Raw genomic sequence first — 13020 nt, 5'->3', positions numbered from 1 at the left:
CTCTCCAACCTACTATAAAACTCTCTCCCTAACCATAGAGTGGTCAGTTTGCTTGTTTCTTTATTGTGCCTCACTTACACCAGAACAGACAATTTGCTGAAAGGAAATGAAAAATAACAAGTATATCAATATCTATACCTTCATCTATTTATAGATAACTAACCACATTAATAAAGGAATTCAACTTAAAGAACACCACAATGCTATATTTAATTGTTAAAGACAAAAGATACAGTTATAATACACAGTGACATCAAAGATATGCAGTAACAAGCATTCTCACACACTGCCAATCAAGATGTAAAATGCTGCACATTTTTTGGCAAAAAGAAAGACAGAATACTTACCAAAGTTTAAATTAGTCTTTGTATTTCCTTTATTACACATGCACATGCACCCACACTTATACATTACTTGAAGGTATTTAACCAATCAGGGTAATTGCATATGCATGGAAACACAGATAAATATTAATCTCAGAATTATTAACACTTACAAAAGCAAATAATATAAACGAGTTGATGAAGTAGACCACTAGTAATACATAAAGTGGGATATTTTATAGCTATTAAAATGGATAAGATATGCTGATAGATTGATTTATATAGTCATATAATGTAAAAGATGAAAGTTAGCTGCAAGAAAATGTGGTGTTTTGAATGTGAGTGTGAGTGGGTGTGTGGGGCATGGTAGTGGCCCTGGTGTTGAAGGCCAATGGTGAAATTCTGCACCATTTGAACATTTACAACAGAATGTATTTCAGTTGAATGACATCTTTAAATTGTGAAGAGATTTCTAGTTTGGAATAAAAATAAACAGGACATCGATTTCAAAAGAAAAGAAAGCTTCCAAATTGTTCAAAAAACCCTGCATCTGGACCAGAGGTGAATGCCTGGGGTTATAGTCAGAGAGGCAACTGCCCCTGCGTCCTACCCCTGGACACCAGCCATCCTGGGAGGACCTTCCCAACTTGACCCCAGTTTCCAGCCAATCTGCAGGCCCTGTGGGAAGGCTCCCCCTTTTCCAAGACTACAGGCAGATCCTGCAGTCTCCACACCCTGCCCCCACACCCATTTGACCAAGACCCCAGCCACTTCCTGAGAATCAGAGACCAGCCCCCAGCTTCCATCCTGCCCTGGAACTCCCACCTGGACCAGAGGTGAGTGCTTGGGGTCACACCAAGAGAGGCCTGCACCTGGGTCACAGCCCAGGGCACCAGCCACTCAGGGGAAGACCTGCCCAACTGGGCCCCAGGTTCTGGCCATAGGGCAGGACCTCCCATCCCCACCAGGAAGGTTCTCCCTCTCCAAGACCCTCTGGTGAACTTTACAACCTCCACAACCTGCCCCCACACCCATTTGCCCTAGACCCAAGTCACTTCCTGATACTTAGAAACCAGCTCCCAGCTTCCATCCTGCCCTGGAACTCCCATCTGGACCAGAGGTGAGTGCCTGGTGTTATAGTCAGAGAGGAAACTGTCCCTGGGTCCCACCCCTGGACACCAGCCATCCCGGGAGGACCTGCCCAACTTGGCCCCAGTTTCTGGCCAATCGGCAGGCCCTGTGGTAAGGCTCCCCTTTTCCAAGACTGCAGGCAGACCCTGCAGTCTCCATACCCTGCCCCCATACCCATTTGTCCGAGACCCCAGCCACTTCCTGAGACTCAGAGACCAGCCCCCAGCTCCCATCCGCCCTGGAACTCCCATCTGGACCAGAGCTTCCATCCTGTCCCAGAACTCCCATCTGGACAAGAGGAGCTCCCATCTGGACAAGATAAGAAGACTCCAGGGACTTCCTGAGACTCAGAGTCCAGCCCCCCAGCTCCTATCCAGCCAGCACTCTCATCTGGACTGGAGCTCCCATACAGCCCAGAGCTTCCATCTGGACCAGAGATAGGCTCCCTAAATCTGTCAGCTCTGTCTGGACCAAGTACACTGATAAGACCAAGAACGAACCCACAAGGAGATGGGCAGATGTCAAGGCAGAACATACAACAAAACAAAGAGCAATACAGCATCACCAGAACCTAGCCCTTCTCCAACAGCTAAACCTGAACATCACAGAATGGAAGAAGAAGAAGAAGAAGAAGAAGAAGAAGAAGAAGAAGAAGAAGAAGAAGAAGAAGAAAACAACTTTATAAGTGACATCATGAAGAGGCTAGAGCCTTATATAGAAGAAATAAAAAATAAAGTGGAGGAACAGACAAACAAAAAATGGAAAGAATGCTATAAAGAACTAGAGGAAAGGGCAATTAAAGCAGAAGAAAATAATAAGTCCCTGAAAGAAAATCATGAAAAAACAAGAGAAACAGTCGAAGACCTGAAGAGGGAAATAGAAAAAATGAAGAAGACACTAGCAGAAGGAATGCGGAAAATAGAAAATCTGAGTAAACAAACAGGAACTTCAGATGCAAGTATAACCAACAGAATGCAAGAGATGGAAGAGAGGATCTCTGGTGTTGAAGATACAGTAGAAGAAATAGATTCATCAGTCAAAGAAAACACTAAAACCAACAAAGTCATGACCCAAAATGTCCAAGAAATTTAGGACACCATGAAAAGACCAAACCTACGAATAATAGGGATAGAGGAAGGAGAAGAATACCAACTCAAAGGCACAGAAAATATATTTAACAAGATCATAGAAGAAAACTTTCCCAACTTAAAGAAGGAAATGCCTATGAAGATACAAGAAGCCTACAGAACACCAAACAGACCAGACCAAAAAAAGTCCCCTCACCACATAATAATGAAACAACTAAACGAATAAAGAAAGAATATTAAGGGCAGCAAAGGAAAAAGGCCAAGTGACTTATAAAGGCAAACCCATCAGAATAACACCCGAATTCTCAATGGAGACTTTGAAAGCCAGAAGGACCTGGACAGATATAATGCAGACACTAAGAGACCATGGATGCCAGCCTAGACTAATATACCCAGCAAAACTCTCAATCATCATAGATGGAGTGAACAAGACCTTCCAAGACAAAACCAGATTTAAACAATACTTATCCTCAAACCCAGCCCTACAGAAATCACTAGAAGGAAAATTCCAACCTAAGGAAGGCAGATACACCCATGAAAACACAGGCAATAGATAACACCACAGCAGTAAACCCCAGAGAAGAGAAGTACACACATACTACCACCAAAAAAATAAAAATAATAACAGGAACGAACAATCACCGGCCATTAATATCCCTTAATATCAATGGACTTAATTCCACTATAAAAAGACACAGACTAACAGAATGGATAAGAAAACAGGACCCATCTTTCTGCTGCATACAAGAAACACACCCAAATTGAAAGACAGACACCTCCTAAGAATAAAAGGCTGGGAAAAGACTTTCCAATCAAATGGTCTTAAGAAGCAAGCTGGTGAAACCATCCTAATATCCAGCAAAATAGACTTCAAACTAAAATCAATCAAAAGAGATGATGAAGGACATTACATACTTATCACAGAAAAGATCCACCAAGATGAAGTTTCAATTCTGAACATTTATGCCCCAAACACAAGGGCACCCACAATATGTAAAAGAAACATTACTAAAGCTTAAATCACATATAAAACCCCATACATTAATAGTGGGAGACTTCAACACCCCATTTTCACCTCTGGACAGATCGGCCAAATTGAAACTTAACAGAGACATAATGGACTTAACTGATGTTATGGCTCAAATGGACTTAATTGATATCTACAGAACATTCCACCCAAACAAAAAAGAATATACCTTCTCAGCACCCCATGGAACCGTCTCTAAAATCGACCACATACTTGGCCACAAAGCGAATCTCAACAGATACAAAACAATTGGATTAACCTCCTGTGTTGTGTCAGACCACCATGGTTCAAAGTTAGATTTCAACAACAGAAAATACTACAGAAATCTTACAATCTCATGGAAACTGAATAATGCTCAACTGAATCACCAATGGGTTCAGGAAGAAATAAAGGAAGAAATTAAAGACTTCCTAGAGATTAGTGAAAATGAATACACCACATAACCAAACTTATGGGACACTATGAAACAGTGCTAAGAGGGAAATTCATAGCACTAAATGCCCACACAAAGAAGCTGGAGAAATCTCACGCTAGTGACTTGACAGCACACCTGAAAGCCCTTGAACAGGAAGAAGCAAAGTCTCCCAGGAGGAACAGATGCCAGGAAATTATCAAATTGAGAGCTGAAATCAATAAAATAGAAATAAAGAGAACAATACAAAGGATTAATGAAACAAAGAGTTGGTTCTTTGAGAAGATCAACAAGATAGACAAGCCCTTATCCAAACTAACCAAAAGACAGAGAGCGAGCATCCAAATTCACAAAATCAGAAATGAAAATGGGGACATAACAGCAGACAATGAGGAATTCCAGAGAATCATCAGGTTATACTTCCAAAACCTCTACTCCACAAAACTGGAAAATCTAAAAGAAATGGATAATTTTCTGGATAGGTACCACATACCTAAGTTAAATCAAGACCAGATAAACCATTTAAATAGTCCAATAACCCCTAAGGAAATAGAATCAATCATTAAAAGACTCCCAACCAAAAAAAGCCCAGGACCAGATGGTTTCACTGCAGAATTCTAACAGATCTCCAAAGAAGACTTAATACCAATACTCTTTAAATTGTTCCACACAATAGAAGCAGAAGGTATATTACCAAACTCCTTCTATGAGGCTATAATTACACTGATTCCTAAACCAACCAAAGATGCGACAAAGAAAGAGAACTACAGACCAATCTTCCTCATGAACATTGATGCAAAAATACTCATTAAAATAATGGAAAACAGACTCCAAGAACATATCAAAAGAATTATCCACCATGATCAAGTAGGCTTCATCCCAGGGATGCAAGGGTGGTTCAACATATGAAAGTCCATCAATGTAATACACCATATAAACAAACTCAAAGAAAAAAACCACATGATCATCTCACTAGATGCAGAAAAGGCATTTGACAAAATCCAACACCCCTTCATGATAAAGGTCTTGGAGCGATCAGGAATACAGGGAACATATCTAAATAAAATAAATGCAATCTATAGCAAGCCAACAGCCAACATCAAATTAAATGGAGAGAAACTCAAAGCAATACCACTAAAATCAGGAACAAGGCAAGGCTGTCCCCTCACCCCATACTTATTCAATATAGTACTTGAAGTTCTAGCCAGAGCTATAAGACAACATAAGGAGATTAATGGGATACAAATTAGAAAGGAAGAAGTCAAGCTTTCCCTATTTGCAGATGACATGATAGTATACATGAGTGACCCCAAAAATTTAACCAAGGAACTGATACAGCTAATAAAAACCTTCAGCAACATAGCAGGATATAAGATCAACTCAAAAAATTCAGTAGCCCTCCTGTATACAATAGACAAACAGGCTGAGAAGGAAATCAGAGACACATCACCTTTTACAATAGCCACAAATGACATAAAATATCTTGCGGTTACACTAACTAAGCATGTGAAGGAACTATATGACAAGAACTTTAAGTCCCTGAAAAAAGAAATTGAAGAAGATGTCAGAAAATGGAAAGATCTCCCATGCTCATGGATAGGCAGGATTAACATAGTAAAAATGGCGATCTTACAAAAAGCAATCTACGGATTCAATGCAATCCCCATCAAATTACCAACACAATTCTTCACAGATCTGGAAAGAATAATACTCAACTTCATATGGAAAATCAAAACACCCAGGATAGCCAAAAGAATCCTGTACAATAAAACAACCTCTGGATGCATCATGATCCCCGACCTCAAGCTCTACTATAGAGCTACCATAATAAAAATCAGCTTGGTACTGGCATAAAAACCGACATGTGGACCAATGGAATCGAATTGAAGACCCTGACACTAACCCACGCACCTATGAACATATAATTTTTGACAAAGAAGCCAAAAACGTACAATGGAAAAAAGAAAGCATCTTCAACAAATGTTGCTGGCATAACTGGATGTCAATGTGTACAAGGCTGCAAATAGATCCATATCTGTCACCATGCACAAAACTTAAGTACAAGTGGATGAAAGACCTCAACGTAAATCCAGTTACTGTGAACCTGATAGAAGAGAAAGTAGGAAGTAGTCTTGAACACATTGGCATTGGAGATCACTTTCTATATATAACAAAAGTAGCACAGACACTGAGAGACACAATCAATCAATGGGACCTGTTGAAACTGAGAAGCTTTTGCAGAGCAAAGGACATGGTCAACAAGACAAAGCGACAGCCTACAGAATGGGAAAAGGTTTTCACCAAACCCACATCTAACAGATGGCTGATATCCAGAGTATTTAAAGAACTCAAGAAATTAGACATCAAAATGCCCAACAGTCCAATTAAGAAATGGGCTATAGAACTAAACAGAGAATTCTCAACAGAGGAAGTTCAAATGGCTGAAAGACATTTAAGGAATTGCTCAACATCCCTAATTATCTGGGAAATGCAAATCAAAACGACTCTGAGATACCACCTTACACCTGTCAGAATGGCTAAGATCAAAAACACAGAAGACAGCTTATGCTGGAGAGGATGTGGAGCAAGGGGAACTCTTCTCCACTGCTGGTGGGAATGCAAGCTTGTACAGCCACTTTGGAAATCAATATGGTGCTTCCCTAGAAAATTGGGAATCCATCTCCCCCATCTCCAGCTGTAGCACTCTTGGGCATCTACCTAAGGAATGCTCAATGATACCACAAGGGTATTTGCTCAGCTATGTTCATATCAGCATTGTTTATAATAGCCAGAACCTGGAAACAACCTAGATGCCCTTCAACTGAAGAATGGATAAAGAAAATATGGTACATATACACAATGGAGGACTACTCAGAAGAGAAAAACAATGACATCATGAGGTTGCAGGCAAATGGATGGATCTAGAAAAAATCATCCTGAGTGAAGTAACCCAGACTCAGAAGGACAAACATGGTATGTACTTACTCATAGGAGGATTCTAGATGTAAAACAAAGATGACTAGACTGCTACACAACTCCAGGGAGGCTACCTAGAAAACAGGACCCTAGGAAAGACACAGGGATCACCCAATGACAGAGAAATGGATGAGATCTACATGAACAACCTGGATGACATTGGGAGTAATGAAGGGCAAGGTTTGAGGGAAAGAAAGCTTAGGGGAGCATGAGATCCCAGCTGGATCAAGAACAGAAAGGGAGAACAAGGAATAACAGACCATGATAAATGCTCACCACATGAGAACAGGAATAGGCAGAGTGATGGAGAGGTCCCCAGAAATCTACAATGATACATTCTCTGTAGACTGCTGGTAATGTCAAGAGAAAGCCTGATCTGTCCTAGTCCGGTGATCAGATGGCCAAACACCCTAACTGTGGTGCTGGAACTCTGGTCCAATAACTGATGGGAGTGGATACAGAGATCCTCAGCCAGGCCCCAGGTGGAGCTCCAGGAGTCCAATTGTGGAGAAAGAGGAGGGATTGTAAGAGCATGAATTGTTGAGACCAAGATTGGAAAAAGCACAGGGACAAATAGCCAAATGAATGGAAGCACATGAATTATGAACCAATGGCTTTGGAGACCCCAGATGGATCAGGCCCTCTGGATAAGTGAGACAATTGAATAGCTTGACCTGTTTGGGAGGCATCCAGGCTGTGGAACCAGGACTTGTCCTTAGTGCATGACCTGGCTGTTTGGAAACTTGGGCTTACACAGGGACACTTTGCTCAGCCTGGAAGGAGGGGACTGGACCTGCCTGTACTGAATCCACCAGGTTTAAATGAATCCCCAGGGGAGTCTTGGCCCTGGAGGAGATGGGAATGGAGCGGAGGGGCATGGGGGAAGGTAGCGGTGGGGGCAGGAGGCCGGAGCACAGGGGAACCCATGGCTGATGTGTAAAATTAAAACACAAATACAAGAATAAAAAAAAAAATAAACAGGAAAAAATAAGTAACCCTGTGATCCTTTTGGGTAAACAGAAAATTGGGGTCACTTCCCAAAGTGCTTCCTTGTGATAATGACACCAGTTGCTCTGTTTCTCATAGTGACATGCTGAGTCACTAGGCTAATCACCCCTTAAAGTAAGGTGTGAATGGCCAGGTGATGGGAAAGCCTGAGACTCCAGGGTCTTGTAGTTAAACAAGCTGTGTTTTGTGAAGTTTTAAATGCTGGTGCTGAGAAGTGATGGTGAAGAAGTGGCCGATCCCTACACTAATAGAATGAGAAACTTTCTAGATATTTAGACTAAGAGAACCAGACAACATTAGTGGTGAGAGAGCCTTGATGACTGCTTAGTCCCTCCTGCCAAATACAAGTCAAGTAAGGGTCAAGAATTTACTTGACGTCAAGAAAACTCTGGACAGCAGAGGATATGAGGTGAGAATGCTTGACGCTTCCTAGACCCTTAGGAAACTCATTGTTTGTATTGCAAAATTTTTCTGATGGACAAAAAGATCACGAAAGACCCATTTTTCCACCTGTCTTTTGACAACATTAATAGGCATGAATCAAAAGGCAGGAATGTGGACCAGGTGTTAATCACAAGCTTTGTTGAGTTCATACCCAACATCCCCTCATCCCTGCTCTCTTTCCTCATCTGGGAGAATTTCTTCCTGACTTTATTGGTGCCTCTCTGTCTAGAGAAATGGCAGAGGATCCTCACAGGCACTCTACTACACTCGACAAAACTTGAGCTATTGTTTTCTTAGGACAGAGAATGTGCTACAATAACAGCTTCAGGGCTGTCAGAATTGGTTATTGCTGGACCACACAGAATGGGAAACACAAATCATCCATCTCTGACATATAAACTTTATCCCTCTCAAATCTTTTAACTGTCTCTTGCTGTCTTACTGATTTTTTGCATTCTTTCCCATCTCCTGTTCTATCCCTGTTGCCCATGTCACCTTCACTAATGCTTCTATTATTTCTTCTCTCCTTTATTTGATCTCTATACTGACTTCTCCCTTATTCTCCATCATTTAGTCATGTTTTCTCACAAATGCTCTATCTCTAATCTTGCTTTTGTCCCTCTTCCATACCCTTTCTTTCCATCTGTATCTTAGCCCATCCCTTCACTCTATCTACCCATATCAAATACCATGAAGAAGTTAAGCCACAAATTCAGGTACAAAGAGAGTGTTAGAGAAATGGTTTGTAGAAATATCAAATAGAGAGCAACACTGTCAAGAGCAAGCTACTAGTCTACAAAACAGACTATAAATGTGGGGAGGAAGATGCATCTAAGTGATGACTGGATTGATGGCTGGTGAATAGAAAACAGAATGAGAAAACAGTCCAGGTTAGAGCTACCCTCTTTTACTGACAGGGTGAGGCATCAAAGTCTGATCTACATTCACACATGGGTTTACAACTTTAAGAATTTCTTTGGTGAAAAGTGAGAATTTAGAGAGTAATTTAATATCGAGTAGTGCGTGTGTATCTATGTGTGTGTTTGTGTGTGTGAAATGTTTAAATGTTTAGATTATACATTTTTATCCTTCAAAAGTTTAGAAACATGCAAGAATGGTAATTGAAGGAAGCTAATTTTTCATTGTAACCTTTCTTACATATGAGTAGTGTTTTAATATTTAAATCAGGCCTGAGAGCTGCACCCAGATACCAAGTTCTCTAGAATTACTAAGTAATATGAAACCACAGAGCAAGCTCCCTCCCTATTTCCTCTGAATCTTATATAAGAATTTTGTAGGAGAAATGTGCTTTTCCCAACTAGGCTTAGGTTGCATAGACAGACCAGCTATTCCAGAAATAGAGAAATAAATAGATTTTCGAGGAGGATGCTTACTGAGACACCCTGGGAACTCCAGCTCAAAGGAAGATACAGTGAGTAAAGGTGGAACTCATCAAAGGCAGACCTGGGAGAACCTATGTACATACAATCTATACCTGGGTATGACTTCTTTCAGAAACAATACAGATCCCTTATTTTAAGCTTTGAGATGGAAAGAGTTCTGAACAATTTGTTCGCACCACTATCCCGAGGTTTAGTTTTGAAAGAAATAGGTGGAAGGAACCTTGAAACCCCCTTAAGCTGTTGGCCGCCTCCCTGTGAATACCCTCCAGAGAGCAGCCTGCACATCAGGGTTCCTGAGGCTGTAGATGAGTGGGTTCAGCATGGGGTTGATGACAGTGTTGAAAATCCCAATAGCTTTATCCTTATCTGACAGTTTGGTGGAACCAAGTCTCATATAGTTAAAGATGCCTGTGCCATAAAATATGGCAACCACCATCAGGTGAGAGCTACAGGTGGAAAAGGCTTTCTTCCTGCCTTCAGCAGAGCGGATTCGCAGAACCGCAGCTGCCACATGGATGTAGGAGGTGAAAATGAGTGTCATGGGGGTTCCTGCCATTATGAAACCCACTGCAAAGAGCAGCAGCTCATTGAGCTGGGTGCTGGAGCAGGACAGCTGGAAGAGCTGGGGCAGGTCACAGTAGAAGTGATTGATCACATTGGGGCCACAGAAGTCGAGTGTGGATATGGCCACAGTGTGGGTCAGTGCATTGCTGAAGGCACAAGCCCAGGATGTGGCCACCAAGATCCTCTGGACTGTGTGGTTCATACGGATGCTGTAGGTGAGGGGCCGGCAGATGGCCAGGAACCGGTCATAAGCCATGGCTGTCAACAGAAAGCAGTCAACCCCAGCCAGCAGATGGAAGAAGAAGAGCTGTGTGAGGCAATCTCCATATGAAATTGTACGCTTGTGGGACAAGATCCGAACCAACATGCAGGGAATAGTGACGCTGATGCAGCCCACATCCATCACTGACAGATTCCCCAGGAAGAAGTACATGGGAGTGTGGAGTTTGGGTTCCATTAAGACAGCTGCCAGGATGCTAAGGTTGCCCCCAACTGTGGTCATGTAAGCCAAGAGGAAGAGTATGAAGACCACTGGCCACAGCTCTGGTGTCTCCACCAAGCCCAGCAGGATGAATTCAGTAACAGCTGTTCCATTGGCTCTAGCCTTTGGCTGCATGCGTTCCTCTAAAGAAACAACCAAGCAGGAAAACAATCAGCTCTCCCAATGAACTGGGGGAATTTAAATCATAGCTGCCAGAAAACTTACCAATTAGACACTGAAAGGGGAACTTATATCACTCCTTCCCTTCCCTTTCCTCCCTCCAAATGATGTAATTTTATAACAATCTCAAAATAGACAAGAAATCATTTCAGAAGTGTAACCTCTTGTTGAGAAACTGGGGTTGCTTGAGTGTCAGTGTGTTAGTAACATGTGTTAGATCAATTGTCTAACACACAAATCACAGGCCAAACCCACTCTATTCTAAAGAAAAAGCACCCGTGTTCTGGTTCTGTGGAACAGTAAGATTTGTTGGGGGACAGCATCTGAATACCCTGAGAGAATGAGAATAAGGAGGATGACACCATTATATTTAATTTTACAATAATTGTTGCAGCATTAACAACACTAATCTTGAGAAATAGAAAAAATAAAGTTTATAAGTTGTAAAAAATTATCTGCAAAAATAAAAGAACTATCAAGACAATAGGAGTTAAGAGTTTAAGAAGTCCCTATTTAATTATATGACATCAGTGTACAGACAGGAAATAGTGAAAAATGCTTTCAGTACTGTGTTTTCCTAAGAAGCGAAATTCTCAATGTATAAAATCATAAAATTGAAGCAGGTTGTGAGTGTGTGTGTGTGTGTGTGTGTGTGTGTGTGTGTGTAAGAGAGAGAAAAATGTGTGTGAGAGAGAGAGAGAGGGAGAGAGAGAGTAAAAGAAATCTCAGTCTCACCAGTGGCTTTAACTAAGGAGGCATTGACTTCCTTGCTTGTTTCAGTTTTCCAAATTGTCTACAGTTGACACAGAGTTTTAAATGCTATGTGTGCCACACTTAGATCTGGTCATGTAAACCTACCAAATACCACACCACAGTGAACTAATGGAGCAAAAGAGAAACATCTCTCTTTCTCTGCAGCAACCAATGCCTGTGATGTGGACAGTTTTCTTGGGACATTCTCTGATGAGCTACTGTAAGCTTGCTCTAGGCTAGGCACTGTTCTAAGGACTTTACATGTAGTAGTTAATTAACTCCTTCAGCATCACTGTAGAATGAGCTCTATTTTATTCCTTGTTCACATCAAGAAAAACATGAGCAGGCATAAAGCAAGAGACATGGGCAGGGTAGGTTTAACCCTCCAGAGCCCCTGCTCTTAACTACCAACACTTCAGTTAATGAAAGGATCTCAGGGCTCAAGGTCTTGCCTTTCTTAAATTCTTCCTGAAGTTCTCTGTGAACCACTCCTATGACTCAGAGTTTCAGTCATAATCCCTGTGGCGGGGCTTTTGTGGACTCCAAGATCTTGCCTTAGAGGCAAGTAGTTGGAGTTCAAGTGAGTGCCTTAGTGGGTCATAGCCACAGCAGCCTTTCATCTTGACTTCCTGCATCCTCATCATTGCTTCTGACAGTTTCTCTGCATAGAATGCTCTTGCAGTGTCCTATGGCCACATCTCCATGATTGATGCAAATGATGCTATTTCCTGACCAATTCCTGCACATTCCAAAGTAACACTTGTGTCTTCACAATCCTAACACACTTTGATTATGTTCTACATGTTGCTTACCTTATAGAAATCATTTAGTTATTTACCTAATCACTCCAATTTAATTCAAGGAAAGAATCCATATCTTATTTCTATTTGGGACCTATACACATAGATCCACTGTATCTGTGCACCACTTCACAAATAAATGGATGGCTGCACAACCAGTTGACAAAAAAGGAGCTTCAGTGACTAGCAAGAATTATCAAAAGATTTTTTTAAGGGACAAATGCAAATTTGGAAAAGCCAGACTTTGAAAGGAGGATGGATAGAGTTAAATGAGAAGCACTGGTTTTCCTCCAGTTGAGATGATGATCAGAAATCCCTTTTATAAATATAAACTTTACAAATCATTTTTACAGTCAGAACTGTAAAATTTCTTTAAAAAGAAACCTAGTCATATCACGGCTCAGAATGCTAGCTGTTGCCTTGATCTCAA

The 13020-nt window shown here is 41.3% G+C and overlaps 1 protein-coding gene across 1 annotated transcript; it reads right to left on the bottom strand.

Moving 5' to 3' along the window:
• Nucleotides 1-10044: 10044 nt before the first annotated feature.
• LOC118590372 (olfactory receptor 3A1-like) lies at nucleotides 10045-10992 on the bottom strand. The gene has a single exon (XM_036198332.1). It carries the CDS (start codon nucleotides 10990-10992, stop codon nucleotides 10045-10047), a length of 948 nt encoding a protein of 315 aa, XP_036054225.1.
• Nucleotides 10993-13020: the final 2028 nt, after the last annotated feature.

This window comes from Onychomys torridus, chromosome 8, assembly GCF_903995425.1.
Source record: "Onychomys torridus chromosome 8, mOncTor1.1, whole genome shotgun sequence".
Lineage (NCBI taxonomy): Eukaryota > Metazoa > Chordata > Mammalia > Rodentia > Cricetidae > Onychomys > Onychomys torridus.
The sequence above is the reverse complement of the archived record's forward strand: the minus strand, read 5'-3'. Positions and strand labels throughout refer to the sequence as shown.